Source organism: Filicampus tigris, chromosome 14, assembly GCF_054856515.1.
Source record: "Filicampus tigris isolate MCC_2025a chromosome 14, RoL_Ftig_1.0, whole genome shotgun sequence".
NCBI classification, from domain to species: domain Eukaryota; kingdom Metazoa; phylum Chordata; class Actinopteri; order Syngnathiformes; family Syngnathidae; genus Filicampus; species Filicampus tigris.
This window is the reverse complement of record NC_141230.1, coordinates 20,614,925-20,640,517: the sequence shown is the minus strand read 5'-3', so window position 1 is coordinate 20,640,517 and position 25,593 is coordinate 20,614,925. Positions and strand designations below refer to the sequence as shown.

General features: G+C 44.8%; 3 protein-coding genes across 5 annotated transcripts; all 3 read left to right on the top strand.

The window, feature by feature from the left end:
• Positions 1-967: 967 nt before the first annotated feature.
• hcn5 (hyperpolarization activated cyclic nucleotide-gated potassium channel 5) lies at positions 968-10,488 on the top strand. The gene is made up of 10 exons (XM_086052473.1): positions 968-1,775; positions 2,921-3,107; positions 5,632-5,736; positions 5,801-5,938; positions 6,381-6,542; positions 6,619-6,712; positions 7,293-7,420; positions 7,613-7,759; positions 7,869-8,106; positions 9,771-10,488. The coding sequence occupies exons 1-10, from the start codon at positions 1,549-1,551 to the stop codon at positions 9,926-9,928; spliced, it is 1,584 nt and encodes a 527-aa protein (XP_085908599.1). The 5' UTR covers positions 968-1,548; the 3' UTR covers positions 9,929-10,488.
• Positions 10,489-10,852: 364 nt separating this feature from the next.
• On the top strand, positions 10,853-15,166 carry ska3 (spindle and kinetochore associated complex subunit 3). 3 transcript variants are annotated; one of them, XM_086051745.1, is made up of 11 exons: positions 10,853-11,106; positions 11,200-11,261; positions 11,604-11,775; positions 12,119-12,539; positions 12,627-12,688; positions 13,164-13,357; positions 13,432-13,599; positions 13,939-14,067; positions 14,148-14,197; positions 14,413-14,534; positions 14,887-15,166. In XM_086051745.1, the coding sequence occupies exons 1-11, from the start codon at positions 10,992-10,994 to the stop codon at positions 15,045-15,047; spliced, it is 1,656 nt and encodes a 551-aa protein (XP_085907871.1). In that variant the 5' UTR covers positions 10,853-10,991; the 3' UTR covers positions 15,048-15,166. The 3 variants fall into 3 exon arrangements, with proteins under 3 accessions (XP_085907871.1, XP_085907873.1, XP_085907872.1); XM_086051747.1 differs by lacking the exon at positions 14,148-14,197 and having other exon boundaries at positions 14,471-14,534; XM_086051746.1 differs by lacking the exon at positions 14,148-14,197 and having other exon boundaries at positions 14,468-14,534.
• A 4,960-nt stretch (positions 15,167-20,126) lies between these two features.
• Positions 20,127-25,013, top strand: LOC147136779 (uncharacterized). Its single transcript, XM_086052622.1, has 2 exons — positions 20,127-20,442; positions 21,665-25,013. Exons 1-2 carry the CDS (start codon positions 20,265-20,267, stop codon positions 22,936-22,938), a joined length of 1,452 nt encoding a protein of 483 aa, XP_085908748.1. The 5' UTR covers positions 20,127-20,264; the 3' UTR covers positions 22,939-25,013.
• Positions 25,014-25,593: the final 580 nt, after the last annotated feature.

Sequence of the window (25,593 nt, the reverse complement as noted above, 5' to 3'; positions counted from 1 at the left end):
ACATGCATGCACACACATGCCCACACAACTACTCCCCAAAATATACTAGTTATCATAATACTATACAGACAAAAACAAACGAGTGTTTGCACGCCGTCCATCCATTTATTCATCCGTCCATCTTGTTATTCATTCAACATCCATCCATGCATCTAGCTATTTATCATCGTAGGTCAACACATATCCATCCGTCAGTAATCTATATCCATCCATCCGACAATTGATCATCAACATCCAACATCCCCATCCATCCAACAGTCATCATCTTTCCACCTATCTTTCCTACTTCCAACATCCATCTATTACTCCAACATGCATGAATATATCCATCATCCATCCATCCAACCAACCAAAATCCATCACTCTATCATCCTCCATCCAGTCAACATCCACCATTGTATCACCTGTCCACTTCATGCATCCATCTACTGTCCGTCCACCCACCATCCATCCATCCACCTATTAGTCCATCATCCATTCAACTATCTATTCATCCAACATCCTCCTATACATCCAACACACATGCATCTATGAGCGGCCTACATACAAACACATGTATTCCTGTACACATACAACATCCACCATCTGTCCACTTATCCAACGGCAATCCAACTAGGCATCCATCCACTGTCTGCGCATCCATCCAACATACATACAACCCGACAGATATCAAGCTATCCGCCATTTGTCATCCATCCATCCATCTATCTGTGATCTACCCATCAATCAACACACACGTGCACACCGGACGCTCGAGGATGAATGCGAAGTGGACTTTAGCCTCTTGGCATGATTCATGGAGGACGAAAGTCACATCGTGAATAGTTGATGAGCGCGGAGAGAAAGAGAAGAAGAGACTTAGGGGGGGGTGCAGAAATAGAGAGAGAGAGAGAGATGCGAACGAGGGAGGGATGAGAGAGGCTGAGAGGGAGGGATGAGGGCGGGTATCATCCTTGCTCACCTCTCCTCCACAACGGCTTCATTAAGGTTGAGCTCAGCGACGGAAAAGTAGCTGGGACGGACGCAGCAAGAAAGACAACAAGGAGAACAAGAGGGGGAAAAAAAAGGACCAAAAGATTTTGAGGATATTTAGAAAAGCACCATCAACAAAAGCAAACTAGTGCAAAGATATTGACCCAAAATTGCCGGGACGAAGAAGAACTAGAACAAGAAAATGAATAAGTATATCAAGTAAAGTCACGAGAAGAAATAATAGACGGGCATGAGGAGTGAGAAGAACTAGAAGAAGAGGATCAAGAATAACTACAAGACAAACTTAATGAAGAGGAATACGGAATACTGACAGAAAAAAAAACTACAAGAAGGAACAGGATCAAACGTGGAAGGCCGATAACTACAACGTGAAGAAATAACGAGAAGAACCACAGCGAGGAATAACAACCAGAGCGAGAACAAATAAATGCAACTAGAATAGAGGAATCAGAATAACTCGGTCAAGAACTTGAAGAATAACCAGAACCACCGCGAGAATAAAGTCAACGAGAACTCTCCAAAAACAGCTTGAGGAAGTCGAGGCGGGATGGTCCGATGAGACGAGCGCGTCATGCCGCGGCGGCCATGCAGAGACTAAGGACTTCGGGGACGGCGGCGGCGGCGGGATGCGAGCGGGCGCCCTGCGGGTGGCGGGCGCTGCTGTTGCCTCAGCAGAACCGCCAATCTCTCTACATGTACGGAAGCGAGGTGGCCGTGGAGAAGGAGTGCGTACGGCAGCTGGAGAGAGGGGTCTTCGTCATACATCCGTTCAGCCTCATGAGGTACACACGCACAATCACCATTCCGAAAAAAAACAAAAAACATTCTACAGTAATGTCGTCATGCTTGTGAAATATTTGCACATGTATACATTTTGACATTCTTTGACTTTAATGTAAGTTGGTTTTCTGTGCTGTAGTGTGTCTGTATACATTTTGACATCCAGCATACATACTGTCCATCCATCCATCCACTCTTCATAAATCTATCCTTCTATCATCCAATCATAGTCGTCAACCAGCGTGTATCCAATCATCCATCCAAAATCCATCCCATCGTCTATCTGTCCAACAATTCAACATACTTTACTTTATTTCTTTATTCATCCATTACAACATGCATCCATCCATCCACTCTTCATAAATCTATCCTTCTATCATCCAGCTATGTCATCCAGGTATATCGTCACCATCCAGCACACATACATCTGACGTCATCCAATCATGCATCCAACATCCATCCCATCATCCATCCGGCCATTTATGCATTCAATTTGGAAACATCCAGCTGGCATCCGTCCATTCACACATCGCTCCAACATGATACAACTGTACATCCATCGACCCTCTCCCCGCACCCATCCACCCAGCTATGCATCCAACATCCATCCACCCATCCGTTTATCATCCATCTCAATATAGTTCATGTTGATAGTAGTTTAATGCATGTGTAAAATAAACATCAACCACTCCTACATCCGACACGTGAAAGGAACAAAACACTCCTGCGGCAAAGCACCTCGATTATCAACACTCTCAAGTGTCACTCACTCTCAAGTGTCACGCAAGTGTAAAAAGAAGCCAACCGCTACTCATTTTGACACGCGAAAGCAACGCTGCGATTCCCTTTTGTCGCCATATATGCTGAGCACGCAGACATTTTCTGCTATTAATAAAGCCGAGGTGTTAATAATAGCCGCGTGTGAGGGGGACATTCAGGAACACTGTGGGACACCAATTCCAGGAAGAAAGAGTTGGATGAACATGATTCCCCTGCAGCCTGCTTTTTAGTCAAGTAAGGTGATCACGCGCAGTTATTTGAGCCTTGTAATAGATACATGCGCAGTGCGGGTGTGCGCGCGTGTGCGCGTGTTTAACACGGCCTTGACTTGCAAGTTTTGATGACGTTCACGTTCCCCCTCCCGCAGGAGCTATTACATCATGGGCATGATGGCCATCACCTTTCTCAACTTAATCGGCATTCCCATGGAGATCGCCTTCCTGGACGGCAACAGCGGACTGGCCTGGGAAGGCTTTAACGTCTTCTCGGACACGCTCTTCCTCATCGACGTGGCGCTCAACTTCCGCATGGGCATCATCAGCGAGAACGGAGAGGTCGGGGGACCTCCCGCTGACTGTTTGCCCTTTTTTTTTTTCTTCAGCTTTCACGTGTATGACAACTCAAAGGGGGGACGTGTTACACAATTTTTTTAAAAATATGTTTTTGTCTTTTTTTTTTTAACTATTAGTACGACACAACAGTAAAATTAACTGTGGGGGGGGAAAAAAACCCAGCCCTCTCTGACCCCATATGGTACCTCTAATTTGACTTGTTAGGAAACCATCGTGCCTGAGAAAAAACAACCAATCAAAGCCACACCCCTCACTAATGTGCAACACGCAGTTTTCAAACGTGTCCATTCGTAATGGCATGCGATTATGAAATATGATAAATAGACACACAGATTGCATATCCAGCTTCAACAAAATAGTAGGATTAGCCATACTGAGCTAGCATTAGCATGGTAAACAAACCCACGTTAGCTAAGGCTGCTACGTTGGTAGCATGATTTATTCATAGTGGAGTGGTACTACAACACTAAGGGCACTATTTCTGTAGAGAGGCAGACGTGCGCTCGGCATAAAAACTGGCGCATCATCGTTTTTGTTATTTTCATTTTATTCGCCTTAGTCTTGTTTACCCTATTTGGGAATAGACACACGATCGTGGATGGGAGGCGGTCTCCAAGTGCTCCACTTGACAGCGGCCGACTTTACATCATCCGCAATTAGAAATTCAACTAAAAAATGTACTTTGCGCATGCCAATCTCCTGCATGGACTCCAGCGAGTTTATTCCTGCTTCTGCAATGTCAAAGGCTGTGTGCCTCTCTTCTTCTGCCTCTCGAGTGAATGAGGGAGCCGCTTCGATTGGCCCGGAATCAAGTCGGCTGTGTTCACTCCCACAACGGCGCAGACGCCCATTTCTACCAGCGTGAAAATACTACAAGAAAGAAAACTCCACCCGTGTGCACCGTTAGACCGCTCTTTGCACTAGACTTGCGCTGGGCACGAAAATAGGGCCCTAGATGTTCTACTTCTGGGAATGTGCCATCAAATATAAAAATCAAAAAGAGGTGATGAACGTGCCTGTCAGGTAGAATCCTTGCTAATTCCGCATCACTTATAAATCCTCTCATCTCAGCTGCCGGAGGTCCCTACGTTCTGCTTCTGTTTGCTGGTCTTATGCACAGTTGCTGGCAAACGAGGGATGAACTTTTTTTTTCTCTGTCCGAGGTGGATTTTCCGCCATAGTTTGAGCAAAGCTTCTGAAGCGCAAGGTACCAGGTCAGTGCAAAGCCGCAGGGCTGTCAAAATGACAAAAAAAGGGATTTTTATGAAAAGTGCAAACTGACAGTTTGACCCTGCAACGTATTATTTGTTATGATTTCCAATGGAGGGGAAAAGTTGTTTGCCCTTGTGTTTTCCTTATAGGTTCTAAGATATCTCATTCAAGACTAATGAGATCTATTATGTTGGGCGGATGTGCCTAATCACATGGCCTGTTGATAAGGTCATCAAATGATTGCTTAAATGCATGCGAATGAGTCGGTGAAAGCGCTAAAAATGTGTTGCATTGTGCGTGTGTAGCATGTGCGCACGATACAGAGTGCAGATGGCTCCCCGGTGATTGGCCGGCTGGATGTCACAAAAGGTGAGCGGATGAAAACGCAGCTTAGCGGCTCTCACGTCAGTGTGCAGGATCTGCTGCGTGATCTCTGTGACCAGGCTTGTTAATCTGTGTTATGGAGTCAGGTGACAGATGAGAAGGCCTGGAAAAACATCAGGATTACAGATGCTCCACAGGAGTGATTCTCAACTATGGGTCGGGACCCAAATGCCAATGGCGGACATCTAGTAAAACTTTCAAGGGGTTCTACAGTTTATAACTATACCCACATTCTTTAATACAAATATTTACTGTAATTATTAGGGCCGTCAAAGTTAAAGCATTAACTATGGATATTAATTTAAATTTGATAACGCACAAAACAAAACAAAAATGAACGCTGTTAACTCCGTTTTATTTACTTCCTGTAGCAGCTGACCTCTGCTCACTGTGCAGCCAAACTTAGAGGAGAGTCACTGTCGCAAAGACGGACTTTTACGTAGTTTTACTTTAAAAAGTTGCTCAACGGCTCATTGGAGAAATTCAAAACAATTTGCACATTTTGCAAAGCCAAATTCAAATACGATATTAGCTGTGCGACATTGGTGTATCTTTTAACTTTTGTATTTTACAGGAAAAGAATCGTATTCAAGAATCAGAGAAAGCTAATAGAATAGTCTTTGATCAAAATATACTTTTATTTTTTTTTTCCACATTAATTCCAAGATTTTACTCAAATAAATATCGGTTCCAAGCTTCGTAAAAAATTGTACTTGAAAAATACGATTAATCGCGATCAATTATGGAAAATTTTGCGATTAATTAGTTTTAAAGAATGTTGCGCTTGACAGCACTAGTAATTATGAATTTAATACTGCGTTATCTTAATAATCCTGATTTAACCTCACCGGAGTAACCTTCAAACACTTACTCTTTCTTTGTCTGGCGTTTTTTATCCCCCCCCCCCCAGGAAGCAATTTTAGACATCAAGCAGATCCGAGTTTGCTACCTGAGGACATGGTTCATCCCCGACGTCATCGCCGCCTTCCCCATTGGATACATCCTGCTCTTTGCGGTAAACCGAAGCATCATTATGATAATGAAAATATCAGATGATAATAGGGTGTGATTATGTTTAGGATTTACATTACCACAGCAATGACAACCCCTCCAAGACCACCAGGATGATGAGGATCCTCATGTTTGTGCGCATCCTCAGCCTCATACGACTGGCACGGGTGTCCAGGCTGGTCCGCTTCTTCAACGAGGTGGAGAAAGTAGGTGGACTTTGTAACTCTTTACACCTAAGATTTCCAGGGAGGTCTAAGTTCTTGGTACTAGATTCCAATCAGATCCTCTACATTTAGGGCACCAAAGGTTCCTGGGCCTCTCAAAAGTACAACCAATAGCCGTGTCTTATTTGGCCCTGATGAATTATTTGATGTGCTATACAACTGAATTTAAACAATAGTTCCTGTGGTTCAACCACCACACAATGGCACTCCAAAAATTCCTTTTCATTCTGGGTACTTGTAGTTCCTGAAACTAAAGATTTTCACTGTAGACCCTGCTCCAAAGGTTCCTAGAAATTACAAACGTACGTTGCAGGGTCTTATTTTGGCCTTGGAACTACCTTTCAACAATAGTTCTTGTGATCTAACCTTACAGGTCCTCCAAACGTTCCTAGTTCTGGTCTTAAGTTCCTGACCTGTTCTTTAGGTATCCAATGCAAATTTAGAGGTGGTGCGCCTGTTCTTCCGCATCCTGTCCCTGTTCATGATGATCTTCCTGCTGTGCCACTGGAATGGTTGCATCCAGTACTTTGTGCCCATGCTGGAGGAGTTCCCCACAGACTGCTGGGTCCGCAAGGAGAACCTGATGGTAGGCTCCACCTATGGCTCATACAGTACATCCGACGTGTTTGCCATACATTCGGATTTCAAATGGTTTGTTCCAGAATGCCACAGTCATCGTGAAGTACTCTTGGGGAGTCTTCCGAGCACTCTCGCAGATGATCGCCCTGTCTTATGGATCCATGGATGCTCCAACCAGTGCGTACATATATTGACTAGAAACCTCACACTGTATGGTAATCGTTTCTGCTGCCTACCTCTGCTGTTCATTCAGTTCTGAAGACCCTTCAGAACCCTTCAGACCCTAAAGTCTTCAAAGTACAACCTCTGTAGTACGGTCTTCTTTTGGCCCTGATAAATTACCCAATAACTAAACTCATAAAGTACTTTCTGCACTCCAACTAGACAATGGCCCTCCAATGGTTCCGGGAACAATAAGTCCATGGTACTTGCAGTTGCTTGAACTCAAATGTTCCATTCAGATTTGTCCCCAAAGGGTCTTGAACCTCTCAAAAGTACTACCCCCGATTAAGGTCTTCTTTTGACCCTGATAAATTACCTTGCACTATAAATTGAGGCCCCAAAGATTCCTGGCTGTCTAGGCTACTTGTAGTTCCTGGACTTAAAAGGTTTTGCTGCAGAGCCCGCCTAAGTCCAAAGCTTCCAGGACCTCCTGAGAGTACTACACCCTGAGCAGTTTCTTTTTTTGACCCCGTGAATTGGCCAAGAAGAAAATTCTGGCTGTATTTGTGTCCGTAATGCAGTGGTGTTGTTGTAGACTACGTGGAGATGTGGATCGTGATGGTGAGCATGGTGTCCGGGTGCTTGATGTACACGGTGCTGGTGGCCAACGCCACCGCCATGATCGCCAACATTGACCCCGCCGCCAAGGAGTACAAGAGCAAGGTACGTCACGCTATTCATTTTCAATGACCTCTGAAACAAGATGATTGAGATGGACATAGACAAATATGAAAAAGAAAAACAGAAACAGGTCCAGAGACATCTTAAAATGCAGACAAGGACATAGAAATAAAAACAAGGAGTACTTTAGAGTGTTGTCTGTCGTCCAAAGCGAAAATAGATGTGTCTTCACAGATGAGCCGCTTGGAGCACTACATGGCCTTCATGAAACTCCCACCAGAGCTGCAGTTGCGCATCACCAACTACTACCAGGCGCGCTACGGAGGGAAATGGTTCGACGAGAAGGAGGTCATGCACACCGTATCGTCCGCCTTGAGGGAGGTATCAACAATAAGCCACCGCCAAGCTACACCTACTGTAGCTCCACTGAACAACCACCCCTGAATGCAAAACACCTGATCAATTCCCCTTTGGACTTTTCTTGCTCTAGCAAATCCTGACCGTGATGTGCAGCCGCCTGCTCAGGAACATGCCATTGTTCCGTAACAAAGGCGAGAATGTGATCGTTAGCATGGTGCAGAGGCTGGACTACGAGGTGTACCAGGAGGGCGACGTCATCATCCGGGAGAACGCGCCGGGAGACCGTATGTTTTTCATCGACCACGGCCAAGTGCTGGAGGAGAACCACGACTTCCACCGGGAGCTCTGCGACGGAGACTTCTTTGGAGGTACATTTGCAGTGCTCGGTCTTTACACCAGGGATTACAAAACTGTGGCGTGTGCACACTTTAGAGGTACATAAACAGAGACAGAGGTACAGGCACAGGTGTGGGTGAAAGTACAGGTATGGATACGAATACGCATATGAATACAAACAGAAACTGGTCAAGCTACAGGAACAGAAATAGATACAGAACCGGGTATAGATGCAGGAACTGTTAACAGATACAATTATGGTTATAGATACAGAAATAGGAGCATGTACAGACACGGGTATGGATGCAGGTCTAGATACAGAAACATACAGGAAAAGGAATCTGTACGAGTATTGAAAAAGATGCAGACATTTAAAGGAACAGTCTCAGATACAGCAACAGATCAAAAAAACAGATACGGAACAGGAACAACGACAGATACAGAAAGCAAAAGACAGGTACAGGAACAGATACCGGAACTGATATAGAAACATGCATAAACAGGTACAGCTACAGGAATCAAAACAAGTGCATGTACAGAAACAGAAACAGGTACTAGTGCAGTGGCAGAAACAGATACAAAAGCAAGTAGAGATACAGAAACGGGTACCAGAGCTATTAATGTGCAGAAACAGATACAGAAACGGATAAAGAAAGGGTTATAGAAACACAAAAAAAAACAGGTACAGCTACAGGAATCAATACAGGTGCATGTACAGATATAGAAACAGGTACAAGAGCCGTTAATGTACAGAAACAGACACAGAAACAGGCACAGATACAGAAACGGGTAAAGAAATGTTTATAGAAACACGCAAAAACAGGTACAGCTGTGGTAACAGATGCATGAACAGATATGCACAGATACAGAGACAAGAACAGATACAGAAACAGCCTCCCTGCTTCAGACCACATCATAATCCAGATTGCTAGATTTTTTTTTTCCTCCAGTTGTTATTTAAGGCAAGGGGGGAATTTGCCATGTCGTGTGAAACATGTTCAAATCTTTCTGTCATCATCTGTCTCTCTTCAAATTGTTTCCAGCAAAACTCCTTAATAATCCTCAAACGCAACTGTGATTTAAGAAAGTGAACAGCAGGTTTTCATGGATTATCTTCCTGCTGTTGTTGTTGTCATAAGGGGAAGATGATCGTTCTTTCGGGACACAGATTAAAAGCAAATACTGTATAAATTCATTTAGTACCCTATGGGAACGCGGTGCCCCCTGCTGGTTGGGAGGGTGGAAACACATCCGCATTTGTGATGCTGCCCATTATCCACAAAACACCCAGTTGACATATTATTGCAAAGACAGTTTTTGACTTGACTTCCCCTTTAACGTGTTACGATCGTGTTTATGTGTGGTGTTGTTCCGGTCCACATGTTATTATAATTTAAACACAAATAATTGGTGTAAAGAACACTACTACTGTAGTCTGGAATTCATCACATGCAAGCGGCTACGATGTGAGCATCTTTTAAACGCAAAGTAAACACTGCATCCTCTCCAGTTAGTGGGGATTTATTTAATTCTCAGCCTTTAAGTCCTTCTCCAAGCTAAGCAGGATTTCCACATTAGGGGGGAAAATAAGGTTTTTTTTCCCTCTAACTTGGGATTAATTGTCAGTTCTGCTTGCCCATCAGTGCTTGCTCATTAACTGCACACGTGTGTGTGCGCGTGCGTGTGTGTTGAGCAGAGTCATGCGTGCTGACCAGAGGCAAACATCTGGCCACGGTGAAGGCGCTGACCGACTGCCAGTGTTTCAGTCTGTCCTGGGACGACTTTCAGGAGGTGCTTCAGGCTTACCCGGACGTGCGCAAGGATTTGGACAAGATGGTGGAGCTGGATGCGTGATGAAGCAGCCAGAACAGATAACGTTAAATATTACGACATTTCACACCAGGGCTGGGCAAACCTTTGTGCTCAAGGGACACATTTTTTTTGTTTTTAAACAGGCAGACGGGACAGCTCATAGACAAGGTTGAAAAGAAATGGTGTATATATAAAATCATTCATTTTGAATACCGGTAATACATTATATAAATATTTGTATTTTATCATTTATTTTCTATGTTGCTATATAGAAATAGCCATTCTCACTTTATTAATTGGTAAGTAAAAGTGTTCATTTGGATAATAAAATGAAAGTTAGAATGTAAAATACAGCATGGTACGATGATTTACGAGCGTCCCAATTTTATGAGTTGCCATATTAAGATGGCCGTACTTTGCTCACCCCTGTTTGAGATGCATCCCTCATTTTAGTCATCACAGCAGTAATAATCAATAAAGACCATCAATCACTTTCTGTTCCCCCCGAAATGTTGCCGTCTCTTTGCATAACCTGCACCTATGGTACAAACAATTTTTTGGGTAGAATAAATAAATGATAAATAAAAATGAAAAAAACTTAATTGCTTTGTAATGGTTTGTACAACTTGGATGAGTGGCTTTATTTCCAAATACAGTATTTAAGATTGATAATGATAATTCGTTCTATATGATCATCCATTGCGTTTAGAAAAACATAATACTGTATGTATTACATGATATTATTATTGTTGGTGTTGTAATTATGTGGAAACCAATTATGACCAGACCAGAGAAAGGACATATTTAAAACAAAAAATCCATAGGCAGTTTTTCCACCGCAATTATTATTTTTTAATATTAACATTTTTAGAAGCTATTTTTAGAAGCTATTTTTGTACGCCACGATCGTTACTACGTGTAGGGACCAAACAACGTCGATAGGGGACGCCAACGCAAAAAACACTTTAAGCAACAAAGAAGAAGCAACACTTCCGGGTTGGAGGCTGTGGCGCCAAAAGTGAAACATCCATTTTCACAACGGCAGCATTCTGCGTTTGGGGTCGTTTGTTTATCTTGCATTAATGTGACCATTAGCGGTTTGAAAATGGACCCCAAGTCGGAGTTTTTCGCCAAGTTGAAGAAGTTGTGCCGGACGCTGGAAGCGGAGACGGCCCGGCTCCAGCAAAACTTCGAGAACTGTCACGACGATGCAGAAAGCGGTCAGTAGTGGGGCAACATACCCGACGCATCTTTTCGACACAACTAAGGCAACAACATGGATATGTGGCCTTTATTTCTTTTTTTGCCCTCAGAAGCGGCAGCGAAAGCCATGCGAGCCTATCACGACTTCAACTGTGACGTGTTGAGCCTCAAGGTAAGGAGCAAAACAAACAAAAAGTGCTCCACTAAATGACTTATTTTTAATCTGAAGTTTTCTTACTTTACGTTCTTGAGCACAGTGGTGCTTAAAAATATATTTACTGGTATTCCTTAACGAATTTCTACCAAACACATGAGCATTCAATTCTTAAAATTTAGTATCGAATTATTTTTTTTAAACGCTTCAAAGTATTGGCACACTAATTACATAAAATTAAACTGAAAAATAGATTAGATTTAATTGTTATGAGTATCAGTATATGAAAGTTTGAAATTAAAATTTAAAGAAATCATATTATTGAATGTGTCTGAATTCAAATTCGTTTGTGGGTTGCAGGGTCAGCTGCAGGATGAGGTGAGTAAGCAGAAAGCGCACAAGACAGACGTGGACGCCTTCATCCTTGCCTGCAGGGCCATGCAGAGCAAGGTCGCCCACAATGTGCGTGGGCTCACGGGACACTTTGAAAATTACGGCTACCGAGCTCCCAACGACACACGCGCGCCAAGTGGTAGGTAGCAGATTCAAAGAAATCTTGTTTCCTATCACATTTTGACATTCTTAACTCTTTCAAAAGTGTCGTGTCAAAAAGTTGGAGCAATTTGAAGTTAAACCAAAAGCTTGATGGGGGTTCCCGTACACCTTAAAAAAGTACAGCTAAGCTGAGTAATATCTCGCAGTACCCACAAAAATTATTAAATAACACACACACACACAACCACCATTGATGTAAACAGTGTGCTACGGAAGCCACAGAAAAAGATCCTGATAATATATTTGACTTGACTTTATATTTATCAACTCAAATTAAACCAGACCTACTTGAACTGTTGTTGTTTGCACGCTACCCGTAGTCGAAGGTGCGACGCTGGAGGACAAAGAGTCAGCTGAGAACGAGCCTGAAAACGAAGGCCAAGATGACGAAGAGGAGTTGGCAGAGGAATGCAGCAATCCGTTGACGCCGCCTCAGGCAGCGGCACCTCCCAACCGCGCCGCCCCTATGCGCACCCCCAAGTTGTCTGACTTCGGCCTGTGCGAGCTGCATTTCCGCCGGAACTTTTTAGGGTGCGGCCAGCAGCCCGCCATGCCCCAGCTGCGCCTCCCTCGCCTGGACGTACCCACGCCGCTTCCACCCACGCCCGCGTGCACGCTGCGCATAGACCAGGATGAGCTGAGCACGCCTCAAATGAAAGACTTGGGCCTATCCCAGGACACCATGTGCCCCAACAACGAATTCACCATGGATCTCTTCAGGAAGACGAATGCTGACAAAAGGTACAAAGAGAAATTTACAACAATAACATGACACTCCATATCTTGTTCCCCCCTCCCATTTTTTTCTTTTTACTTGTTCCTCCGAAGGCCAGCACAGGACCCCCTAGACCCGCCAGTCCCGGCTATCAGTAAAATTCTTCAAGAAGATGGTAAGCAAATGTTAACAATCTCACAGCTCTAAACTGAAATTAAATACAAATAAATGCAGTATTTTGAATAATGCATAAAGGCATATGTCTTTTCAATAAAATGTGTGTATTTTCAAAAAAAGAAGTCCTGTCATTTCAGCAAATTATTATAGATTAACAATAGTTGTGTGAAAAAAAAATATTTATAGAAAAGCCTCACACTTGATGAAAAAGTCAAACATTTTTCAGGAAGAAGTCAAATTTTGAGAGAATAATTTGGATATTTTTCAGAGTAAAATTGACAAAGGAAGGTCTCCTTGCTTTCCGGTCATTCGTTAACATCATCTACGGTAATTAAAATTCCAGGACTGCTTGATGAACAATCATCTCCTAAAATAGCTTTGCAGTTTGGGCTTGTAGTGCCTTCTGTTACTTTGGCAAAACACATTTGCAGACTATTTTTCAATAGTTACACCTTCATGTCTGTCGTTGGTAGAAAATTTGAAGTCTCCTGAGCCGCCTGTGTTCTGCACGCCGGGGTTCAAGATAAAAAATACAAACGGCCATTGTTCCCCGCCGCCCCGCGTGGCAGAGGGCGACGCCCAATCTCCGAGCGTCCTGCTGAACGACACGCCCGAGGTGCCGGCCTTCCAAACTCCAGCTTTAAAACGTCTGCTCAGCAGCAAAAGGGTACAATGAATCAATGGCTTGTGTCATCACAAGACACAAGAGTGCCGTTCACTTCAGATTCATTTGTTTTGCAGCGCCAGCCCATGGTCGCGGAAAGTAAAGACAGCCGGTCCATACCACTTCTCGAGACGCCTCGCGACAGTTCCGTCCTAGACAGACGCGCGTGGGAATACGACGTGCCGGAATTAAGCATCCCGGGCGTGCGGCTGCTGCCCGCCACGCCCAACCTGCGGTCCAGTCAGGTCAACACTATTCACATTTTCAGTCAGACATGCTCGTCGTCCTTTTGCTCTGTGACGATGTTTTGGTTTGCTCAAATCGCACATTTGTCATGATAAAAATGATGGTTCAAGTTAAGATCCTGTGATACTAAGATCTTTTTAAGAAAAGAAAAAAATCTGTGTTAAATTAGCGCACTGAGATTGAGTCACTAATTATAGCCCAAAAGTCATTCATTTGGTAAGAGTGACCGTGCTTTTTGTAATATAGATCCACTCAGTTCGCAACCATGTCTTTGAGCGAGGCAATGGATGTCAAATAAAACGTCAAAATCTTGGTTGTAATCGCCTTTCCTAATACAGGAGAGCGTGGACTTGGACGGCGCCACGCAGGACTTCCACCTCAGCCCCCCTCGAGCCACCAGGGAGATCTATGAGATCAGCACACCCGAGATGCCCGATCTCAGCTCCGTCACGCAGGACATCTGCAAAGTACGCCGTCATCTGACCCATGTTTCTTACTTTCAAGTATTGCGTCTTGCCTTGTTCAAGTGTGGCTTTTGTTTTTGTAGCTTGTGTTGCAGTCTCAAAAGTCACAGAAAAAAGCAGAACACAAAAGCAGGTAAAGCGTCAAAGAACTGCCTGTCATTAAGAGCATGAGCAATGTTTCCTTCTTTTTTCCATTTTTTTATTTTTGTGATGATCGTGATTATCGACAGTCATGAAAAAGAAGTGGCCGTTTGTTGTCGTTTTAATTTTTGCGGTGACTGATAGGTAACACTTTCTCATCTTTCTGTTTGAATTACGTGGTGGTGATGTGCGCGTTTGTTTTCACAGATGTATGAAGGCTGTGTCCGAGCAGGAGTTTGACAGCTTGCCGGTGTTTTTGAAGCAGATTTCGCTGAACAACCTCAATCAGGCTGTCCACAACATCAACAAGTACTTGGTCCGGTGTCCAGGTCAGTTTACGTTCACAGACGGTGCACGCACAAACTGTTTACAGCATTTCACCTTTTCCACATTTTTTTTGTCATGTTAGTCATCGCAAAATGGATAATTTTTTTCCCTCAATCCTACAAACAAAATTCCCCATGTCGTCCTTTTTATATTGCTGATGATGCAGTTCACATGTTGTAAATTGCTGCCAGAGGTGCATGACCAAGTATTGATTAATTTATTTATTTTTAAGCATTAAAAACAAATCTGTGGGGTGTGAAAATGAGAGAGAAAAAAATTGACAAAATGTGGAAAAAGTACAGCAAACCCTTCAAAGGCCTTAATTGTCCTTAAACATGACACTCGATCCTTCAGGCGAGGACACGCGGAAGTTTGGGATGGAGGAGCTGAAGAAGATAACGGACGTGGGCATCAAGGCGCCCGTCTACATGCTGTGCTTGAGCGAGCTGAAGAGGCTCGAGCACGTGGAAGGAGCGAGGAACGCCGCCATCTACAAACTCAACTTGCGCAGCTGAGTGTTATGGGGCTAGAAGTAGCAACACTTTTAATCCACAACATCAGCATCATCATTTGCACTTGGAAGTGTAGTTTATGATCAGCAAATATCCTGTATATAATAAAATGCACCTCTGTATATTGTTCTCCACTTGCCACTTTGGGTTTCAATTTTGAAATAGCACACTGACCTTTTTGGGGGGAGGCAGTCCTGTCACGTGCAAGTGTGCAGATACGGCGTCGTGTGACCACCACGACTAAAGCAGTTCAAGCAACTTCACTGAGTAATCAAATATGTGCCGCTCATCAAACGCTAACACTGCAGCTCTGCTTAGCGTCGAACACAGTGATGACGTTTGAAAATGATCTTAGTGTGTACCACAAAAATGTAACTGATGCCACCCCACCCTCGGACCCTCCTAAACTTTTTTTTTTTTTTTTTACAATCGCAAATCTTGAAAGTTGAAACAATGTTTACTATGATCCCAAAACATTTTAATATAGTTTCAAATTCGTCTTACAACATTCCCCATGAAATAAGGTTTTACAGATTTGATTTTGAGGAGGAGAAAAAAAAAACGTCTCCGGAAGCCCCCCTGACAAAATCTTGTCTCGGGCGAGATGTATCACTTCAATAGTCTTCTTTGATACGAATTACTGCTGTACCTTATAGGAAGAGCTGAAACGTTTTTCAGCGAAGAGCTTGCAAGTTTACGCAGGCAAAAACACGAATAGGTGAATTTGTGAATAGTCCACTGCAAGAGTATAACTGTATGGCCTTCCCCCCCCCCCCCCCCCCCCCCCCCCCCCGTCGTGTATATCTCTAGTCAAAATGACCTCGGAACTTTGCTGCTGTTACTGAGAAACTGATGTAAAAAGAGGGTAAACAAAAAAAAAACATAATGAACAATTAATCGTTCAATATGCACATCTCAACAGACGTTATGTGCACACAAGAACCCTCATGAAGCCTTTGTTTAATTCATTGGTATAATGGTGAGTATGTGAGGTGAACATTGATCATGATTTCCCAAAAATTGAGGGAAACTGCTAAATGTCATCTGGGCCTGTCCCGTCTGCCCCTTTGAGTTCTGATGCAACCAGAGTTGGCTGGATTTTAAAATCCACTGATATTGGCTGCTTCCACACTGGCCTGCAGAGTCTCGCATGAGGTGTCCCGCCCCGTGAATCCCGAGATTGAACGCTGCTGCGTTGGTGACTTTTCCCCATCTTCCTCTGCATTCTCTGCCTCGCCCGTTTGCTGGCTCCAGGCAAAATTTGCTTTCTCACCTTTCACTCTGACTGGCAAGGGCTTGTCCGTTTTGGGGTCTTTGTAGCTCTCAAGGTGACTGATCAAAGCATCGAGTAGAGTGTTTGAGAATTTCTTCATGGCATCATTGAAGTACTCCTCCAGGATAAGCGGGGCCTTTTTCTGCTGCGTTTCGTCCCCCGAATCCTTGTGCATAACCATTTCCTCTAGTGAACTCAAAGATGAGACTCTGCTGGTTTGCTCTTGGGATGATGGGCTCTGTAATTTTGAGGCTGTGCCTTCTTCTGCCACATGACCAACTTCCACTGGGCCCTGATCGGGAGAGATTTTCTCCGGTGTCGCGCTAGCCCGGGGGTCGTCCTCATTGGAGTTTTCGAGAGAGCTCCCGGGTGCTTCGAGAATTTGTCCTTCGCTCTTTTCTTGTGGTGATAAGGATTTAAAATCAACATCGCCGTTGTGGTCGTCAATCAAGTCATCCCTACAAGGAGAAATCATTGCAGGTGTCTTGACTGCTTCCTGTTCCTGTTGAGGTTCTGGTGACAGCGGGCTCAAGGAATTGGCCGCTACGATGTCATCCTCTTTTTCAACGTCCTCAAGATCTGACCCCTCGCAAGTGGCCATCAAGACCGGTGTGCCATCATCGCCGTGCTCTTTTGTTGGTGTAGAACTCAAGGATTCGGATGCAGTTTCCTTCTGTCGTTCGTCGTCTTCCACCTGATCCAACTCTTGGGCAGGAGACGGGACAGGTGTAGAATCTTCAAGCCGTTCCTCTCGAGGTGAAGCGCTTAAGGATTTGGATACTTGGTCTTTTGTTTCCACCTTATCCTCCACAAAGTCCATGGCCTGGCATGCGGATATCAGGACTGTAGTCTCATCTGTGCCCTGCTCCTCTGCTTGTGATGGGCTCAAGGACTTTGATTCTTTGTCATCTTGAGCTATGTCATCTTCGTCTTGCAACACATTATCTCGCTCAAGATCCAAATCTCCACATGTGGGCGTCGAGGCTGCCGTCACATCTTCGCCTTCCTCTTCCGGCGGTGTTGGGCTCAAGAATTTGTGGGCCACGTCCTTGAGGTCGTCTTCCTCATCCTGAAGATAGAACGCCTCGCAAGCATCTGCCGTCTCATCCGCATTCTGCTCATCCGGCAGCGAGGGGGTGGTTGATTTTGATGCCGCATCTTTGTCTTTGACTGTGGCGGCATCCTGGATATCCTCGTCCAGACATGGTGAGGTGGGCGAGAACGTCTGAAGGCCTGTGTCCTGTTCTGTGGGTTCTGGGGTGCAATCCTTTTGCAAATCAAACCCCAACTCGGGTTCCTGGATGGCATCATTGCGCTCAAAACCAGACTCGGGTTCTGGGCTTGAATCTTTGCGCATATCTAAACTGGACACAAGTTCTGGACTTGAATACTTGCACACATCAGAACCAGACTCAGGTTCTGGGCTTGAATTCTTGTGTAAAAAACCCAACTCCTGGCAAAGAGAGGAGCCCAATTCTGGTGCTACGTCTTCAGGCAGCTGCCCCTGTGGGGAGGGATTTAAGGACTTGGATATCACATCTTCCTCTCGTTCGTTTTCAACGACAGCAAGCTCCAGATTTCCGCTAGGGGACATCAGGGGTGGTGTCCCAGTGCCCTCGGCGTCACTCCACACCGAGGTGTCCGCAGACACTTTGACACTCGACTCATTTTGCAATGGCTTTCGGGTGGGATCGATGCACAAAACAATGTTACCGTCTTTTAGCGTAGAATCACTGTAGCGGTCCACGTGGCGGAGTAATCCCTGGTAGATGGTGATGGAGGCCATTTTTATTGCCTGCTGGATGTCTGGATTCAAGTGGATCGCGTTGGAGGTGGACCTTGGGGAACCGCCGCCATCTTCCTCCGGGGGCTTCTGAGTGGACTCCCTCCGGGAAGCAATGAGGGCGGATATTTTTTCACTGTGCTCCTCAGATGATAATCTGGAATAGTTTGACCCCAGCCTCTCCAGTACAACACCGCCATCGTCGTCTTGGCACAGTTCTTGACTGGCCGAGCTCCAGGTGGCCCTGATGGCAGCACCGATGTCGTCGTCGTCCGAACACATTGTGCTGAGACTGGCTGTGTCGGAGCAGCTCTCTTCCCTTGTGGGTCCGGACATCAGGTCGTGCGGTAAGACCTCCTTAGAGAGAGGAGACCTTTCTGCACTCTCAAAGGAGCCGGATGGCCCCTCGTCACTGAAGTTCAGCCCGTCCAGGAGCCCGGAGAGGAGCATGTTCGTAAAGTCGGTGGCATCAGAAAAAAATGGGTTGGAGTTAGAATCCATTGCCCTGTCTCTCTAGATCTTATCTAAAGTTTCTTGTACTCGTAGAGTAAAAAAAGTCCAATTCTAACATGCAAGTAAAATTTCCATCTGCTGACGATGACCCCAACATTAAGTTTGTGTTTCTTAAACATCCAGCCCTGTCGGAACTTAAATGTAGACCTTTATGATCCCGAACATCTATCCTTCGATGATGCCACGTCAACCTCTATGATTTGCCTCTTGTAGCCTTAGATGACCGAAGTTCAGTCGCCATGACTCCGAAAACAGTTTCACGTCTGGTGACCAAATCCTTTATGACTTGAAACATCAGCGTTGCCCTAACGTCATCATGCTGACATCACTCCCGCCATCATGTGACCGGGAATTTGCTGTCAGCAAAGTCAGCTACCGTTTTGGGTGGTCTGAAAATACTGTGCAGAAGTATAGTGTTTGCATAAAATGAGTAATTATTCGATCCGTATTTAAAGCTGGACAACAAAGCCAAAGTCAACATATTGACCTTTTCCAACCATGTCTATAATTTTACTCATTTGCAAATCTAGTACTGTATATACAGTGCAGTTTCATACAGAAAGGAAAGTTGGTAAAAGTACAAAACCAAGTGTATGTAATGTATCTATTTCTCTTTCAACTAAAAAATCTCGCAAAATAAAACCTTTTTAATTTTTTTAAAAAGCATATACGTATTTGTATATATTCCATGAGGTGGAAGGAAGACAGAAAAGCAGGTTTAAAGCGGAAGTCAACCCAAACATATTTTTTTCAAGAATATATTCCCAGCAAGCCCACTAGTTGAAACACGGCATTCTGATTAATTTTGCGTTTGTGGAATATAAGTTAAGCAGCAAAATGCACTCATTTTTAGCTATAAATGTGTCCGTAAACGTTTGACTCCGTACACATTCTCGACATCTAGTGCCTTCTTATTCCTTTTTTTGTGTTAAACTACTTCCTTGGCGACTTTAATAATGCACCGAATTATGACGTCATTTTTTTTAAAAACACGTACTTTCACATTGAAAATGACAAATTATCAAATGATTGAAACCCAAATACTAACCTCAACCATACAGGGAGTGCCCCCTCTGCTGGGGACATATGGTACGACACATCCCATTCGTTTCTAAAACGAGGACGTCTTTTGACCACAACCTTTGAACCCAATGGCCGAGACACTCGGAGCCAACATCAACTCCCCCATTTCCAGTGCCCCTGAGCACGCTTTACACGTTTTCGTAGCTCTGCAACCCTCTGTTCACCTAGATTGGACGTCAAATGGCCGTTACGACCACTTCCGTCAAAACAGTTCATGGCTCCGCCCCGAATGACTGAGGGTTGAGGGCTTGTAATTTTCGATGTTCATTAAAGTGTCAAAAAGTAACCGTGGCATCATAAAACGGCACATCATTGAAACCACCAATGAAATAGTTTGCCCAAAAAAAGAATGCGCTTATAATCGTTGAGGGCGGAGTCAAACGTTTAACTCCACCCCATGTTCAGCGGCGCCTTGAACTGTGCTCTGCGACCAGGGCTACTCGCTCACTCTCGCTGGATGGCCACCATTTTGGGAGTCAAAAGCACCCACCCCCACTATCAGCCGCAGCTAGCGCGCTAGGCTAGGCTAGGCCAGCCGAGCTCCACGCTCTCCTACGGTGGCCTGGCTATGGTTCACACGTGTGTGGTGGCCGGCTGTAAGAACCGCAGGACGCCTGGCACCGGCCTGTCCTTCTACCGCTTCCCGCGGGACCCCGAGAGGAAGCAGCGGTGGATCGCGGCCGTCAACCGCCAGGGCTGGGCACCGAACGACGGCAGCCGGTTGTGCAGCACTCACTTCATCTCCGGTAATAGTGTACTGTACTTACGGTTTTACTCCCCGTTTTTTGTTTTATTAGCTCTATATTGACACGCTGTTTGTTGCTTTTTACTCACATTTGTGCTATGTTTTAGCTTTTATAAACTTGTATGTTTATTTACTTTTGTCACATGTCAAGAAAAGCCATTTTTCATAAGTAAACACTTTTGGGAGCACACTGACGTTAACAACTACTTTAACCAGTATCCAAATATGTGCAGACCGTAAATAAGTAATACAATTACAGAGGGGGTGGGGGGGGGGTACTGTCCCAAACGCGCAGTAAGTGCGTCGTCACGCGAGACGAAGCACGCTCAGTTCATGCAGAAGTTGATCTTATACATTGTTTTCTATTCATAGCGTACATGCGCTTTTTCATACACGACTTGACTGTAACCATTACAATTTTACACCTGGCAGCACGTTGGTATCATTTCATGATTTGCACGTCTACCTCACAGTTTCAGTGCTTGAGGTTCGAATCTTCGCTCCTTGCATGTTCAACTAAACAAACAGGCCCAGGTTTCCCAGAAAATGAAAAAGAAAAAAAATGGCAATGTCTAATTTATTTGTGATTTTTTTTTTTTTTTTTTGGTGTGGTGTGACTGCCATGAGTTTTTTGTGATGCAAAATATGTGCCTCAATAAAGACTGGGAAACACTGCTTAGTCTGTTTCGCGGGTGCCAAACTCAAAGCCCTCGGTCCAGATTTGGCCCGCCACACACAAAGCAAATCGAGCATGTTGACTTTGATGATGAGTACTAAAGTAACTAATGTAATAAATGATCAAGTTGACATCGCAAGCATTTTCTTATGTTATTACAATAGCTTGAACAATAATTGAACAAACTATTATTCTTGACTTCTGATTTCAAAACTAGTTATCCATCAATTTGATATGTACTGTATATGTAATAAAATGAGGAAGTGATTAATAATTGATATAGTTTCACAGTCATAACGGCCCTCCGAGGGAAATTGTAACTACACGCTACAAAAATGAGTTTGACACCCGTGGTCTATGTGTAGTAAAGTTACCTTTATCAGAGTGCTAGAATTAGTTGATTTTTAAAATGTGCTTTCGCTTGATTTAAATTGCAAACGGTGATTGTGTTTTACTATCTATCAAATATTTTCTCAGGCATCAGCTCGCCAACCATTTTTTCGGACAAAACTGAATCCAGGTTTTTCCTGCAACTCTTCTCGTGCAGGTAAACAAGTGAAGAACCCTCGTTCACCGGACTATGTTCCTTCTGTGTTCACGCCCATTTCCCCTGAGATGAAGGAGCCTAGTCCACCTGAGGTCCCGGATAAGCAGGAAGCCCGCGTAGAGGCGGCCAATGCCCTGCTTTTCCTGCAGCGCCAGGGCGGGTCCGGAGCGGAAGAGCCAGGTCCGATTGAGACCAATATCGAGGGCAGTGCGTCGTCATTAACGGATGACAACGACGACGACGACGACGAGGACGACGAGTCTCTGAGTGACGGCAAGGAAGAAACGCTTGCGCAGACTTCCGTCAACTTTGACGACGTCCTCAAAGCACTCAGGCGGGAGAATCGAGCGTTGCGCGAGTCCGCGGAGAAGATGTCCCTGTCGGAGAACTCCCTGAGGAACGATGCCGAGAAGGTCAAGTTCTACACGGGTCTGCCCAACTTCTTTGTGCTGGAGACGGTCATGCTATTGCTGGCGCCGCACATGGACGCTGTCAGGAACGCCAAGCTGTCCAAATTCCAGCAGCTTTTGCTCACACTCATGCGTCTGCGCCTGGACCTGCGCAACCAGGACCTGGCCTATCGCTTCGGCGTCAAAGTGAGCACGGTGGTCCGGACTGTGCATCACGTGGTCAACATCATGTCTTCCACCCTGGTGCCCACCGCCGTCTTCTGGCCCTCTCGAGCCGAGCTACGGAAGAACCTCCCGGCGGCCCTGCGCTCCTCCTGCCCGGACTGCGCCGTCATCGTGGACTGCTTCACCGTACCCTGCGAGGGCCCGGTCGCCCGGGGCAACGAGCAGGGTGCGGCGGCGGCGGCTTGCAACATCTTGAACTATCTGATCGGCGTGGCCCCGCAGGGCGTGGTCACCTTCGTTTCCAGGGGTGCGCCGGGAAACTTCAGCCCTCGGAACCTGGCGGAGAGTTCGGGATTTCTGTGCAAGCTGCTCCCGGGCGACGTGGTTTTAGCCGGCCGGGATCTGGACATCGCCGATGCCGTGGCCGCCCGCGGGGCTCGCTTTGGCATCGCCGCTTGCTTTCGAGATGACCCGAGTCGGATGGCGGAGGGCTCGCCGCCGGACACGACGGCTGCGCAGGCTCACGTGGAGAGGGTGGTGTCCATGGTGAGGCGGAGGTACACCATGCTGACTGGCCCTGTGGAGAGGCCGTTCGCCACGGCGGCAGAGCGCACCTCCAACCTTTCCACTTTTGACAAGATTGTGCAAGTAGCTTGTGCCTTAAATAACTTGTGTATCTCTGCTGCGCCTCTGGAGTGACCTTCTTTCCTTGAGTTTCTACGTTGAAACTTTGTTAGGCACAATCTTAGGATCCTTTAGTTTGTCGTAACTGAAGTCTTGGTTGTTTTCTCAAAATGGGAGCAGCCTGGAGGGCAGGACCACTTTCATCGCAAAAGTGGTTCTGGGAAGCGTAAAGTCTCAGAACCTCGTGTAGGATTGCAGATTTCTGTGCAAGCTTTTACCCTAGGGGACGAGGTTCCGTCCAGGGATCTGGACATTGTCCTTATCAAATTTTAGTTTGTATTCCCTAGGCAAGGGGCGGGAGCAGCTTTGAACATCTTAAACTGTCCAATTGGCGTTCAGACTTTCGTCTCCAGGGTAGGTCTGATAAACGTTAATCCTCAGAACCTGGTAAAGGGTTCCAGATTTCTGTCCCAAGTTTTTCCTGGGTGACATTATGGCCGGCTGGGATGTGGACATCGGCGTTCCCAAGGAGCTGGGTTTTCATGGTAACTAGTCACTATCAAGACAGTCTGCGGGTATTCGTCTCCAGGTTGGTTGGGGGATTTGTTCCAGGGGCAAGGTTAAAGATTTCTGTGCACGATTCTCCTGACTGATGTGGTAATAGCATTCTGGGATTTGTCATCGGCAATTCCCCGAAGACCAACAAGATATGGATTGAGCGCACCACCTGCAATGAAAATAACATTCAGAATATGTAGACTAACATGGACAGAGACAGACGGGCCCGTTCACCATGATCGTACAAGTGGCTTGTGCCTTAAACAACTTACAAAGCATCTTCTACCACCTCGGCATGGTTCATTTGAATCAAATCAAACTTTTCCCTGGTCTTGGCCCAGTTCGGTTGTGGCAAGAGACCCATCTGACCGTGACCCGATCTAATAAGTTGACATAAAACTGATTGGTCTTACCAAACGTGTCTTCTGTTTAGCTTTAGTGCTGTTTCACTTGTCAGTAAGCACAGCAAACCTTCCTGTTTACATTCTCACTGAGGGGGAAGAGGACCAAAACCATTGAAATCAAACTACAGGTTCTTAGCAACAGTTCTCAGTATGACGGTGACGTTATAGCACTAGCTTGATGTATTAGCTAATGTAGCAAAATGGTACAAGAAGCTTTTTTGGGGGCGGGGGACACTTAAGTTGCAATTTAAAGTGGAACTAAACCCAAGATGTCAGCTGCTGGTTACCTGGTCGACTGTTTGTTTTGCGCTGGCATTTTCAGGTCTTTTCACTGGTGAGAATTTGTTAGTGACTTATCACCCAATTCCTGCCCGCGTTATTTTCTAAGAAAACCACACAGTACTGTATTAGTGTATTCGGCAGCAGGAAGCTACACATTTGATTACATTTTGATGATTAAATCCGTTGCTCTCCACAATCTGTCAGCCAACAGTTCACTGGCAGCGCACTACTGTAGTTTTCAATTTCATCTCCAATCTGCACATTGGTGCCTCCCTTAATGTCGATTATTTCCTTTTATTTAATTCTTATTCCCCCCATTGCGATATTAATCAGAGTGCCGTGTTTTGACAAGTGCTCGCACATAAAACGTTTTCCTGCTTTAGTTTGGGGCGTTTTATATTCCCATTTAGAACTGTCTTTTAGTGTTCTACTGCACATTTATGTAACTAGATTGCTGTTTTCAGGTAAATGTCTCAGCAATGGTGATGGACCTGTACTGGACTAATGAAGTTGACTCCAGTGTGCCTTGGATGCCGTAGATATCTGTTTGTGAACATGTAAGCAGCTGTGGGTCTTAAAACAATGACATTTTTGGGGCTTTGGTCCGCCAATCATCCTAGAAAAAAAAAGTAACGGGACAGAATTTTTGAGATGTGGTTGTTGCGCCATCTAGGGGTAGATATGAATAATGTCGAGCACGTTTGCCTTGTTGTTGACCACTTTTTCTTCTGGGTGTGTGTAAACAAGCACATTTCTTTTTCGATTTACCAAATAGATCATAATGTTTAATTTCTTATAATTTATTGATTGAATTCCTTCACCCTACATCAACATTTATGTGTATTGTTTAGTCTTCCTTGGGGCACATTAGAATCTAAACATCTGAATTAAACACACTCGCATTCATGTTGTAAAGCTTTATCGTTTTTATTTTGTCTGATGTGATAAATGCTGGAAATACCCGCATGTTCATATGTGTATTTGCACTGTTCCCCTGTATGCGACCCTACCCTACAACTAGACTGAAATAATAAAACACTGCAATAGTGATGAGGATCGGGTGGCGTGAAAATTTTCACCGCTTTTCTGCACACATACATCATCAAAACAGCAGTTATGTGAACATTTTACAAATCTAAGCTTTTTTTTTTCATATTCAAATGAACGTAAAAGATGGTAAAGTTGCCAATTTATATAACTCAACATTATAATGTTGAGTTTCTTCCAGTGGCCGGGAGCACTATGCAGTTTATCACTAGATATAAATAAGACAGCCTATGGAAAATTTGTTGTAATGCCCCGAGCCAATTACACCATGACAAAATGTTTCCTGTAAAAGACATCTCTAAATCTCCATCCGTGGGGTATTTTAGCACTTGGTGCAAGACTACAAAGTTGCGAAATAATTGTACCTCAGGCGATCAGACTGCTGGATTGCAAATTCGGACATTACAATTTTTGCTTCTCACTAAAGTACCTTACTGTT

Bases quoted from the DNA above. Each gene is read 5' to 3' on its own strand.
- hcn5 (XM_086052473.1), top strand. From the start codon at position 1,549: ATGAGACGAGCGCGTCATGCCGCGGCGGCCATGCAGAGACTAAGGACT. The intron at 5,939-6,380 runs GTAGGTGGACTT...CCTGTTCTTTAG, and splicing joins TCTTCAACGAGGTGGAGAAA to GTATCCAATGCAAATTTAGA. The intron at 8,107-9,770 runs GTACATTTGCAG...TGTGTTGAGCAG, and splicing joins CGACGGAGACTTCTTTGGAG to AGTCATGCGTGCTGACCAGA.
- ska3 (XM_086051745.1), top strand. From the start codon at position 10,992: ATGGACCCCAAGTCGGAGTTTTTCGCCAAGTTGAAGAAGTTGTGCCGG. The intron at 12,689-13,163 runs GTAAGCAAATGT...TGTCGTTGGTAG, and splicing joins TAAAATTCTTCAAGAAGATG to AAAATTTGAAGTCTCCTGAG. The intron at 14,068-14,147 runs GTACGCCGTCAT...TTGTTTTTGTAG, and splicing joins TCACGCAGGACATCTGCAAA to CTTGTGTTGCAGTCTCAAAA.
- LOC147136779 (XM_086052622.1), top strand. From the start codon at position 20,265: ATGGTTCACACGTGTGTGGTGGCCGGCTGTAAGAACCGCAGGACGCCT. The intron at 20,443-21,664 runs GTAATAGTGTAC...CTTCTCGTGCAG, and splicing joins CAGCACTCACTTCATCTCCG to GTAAACAAGTGAAGAACCCT.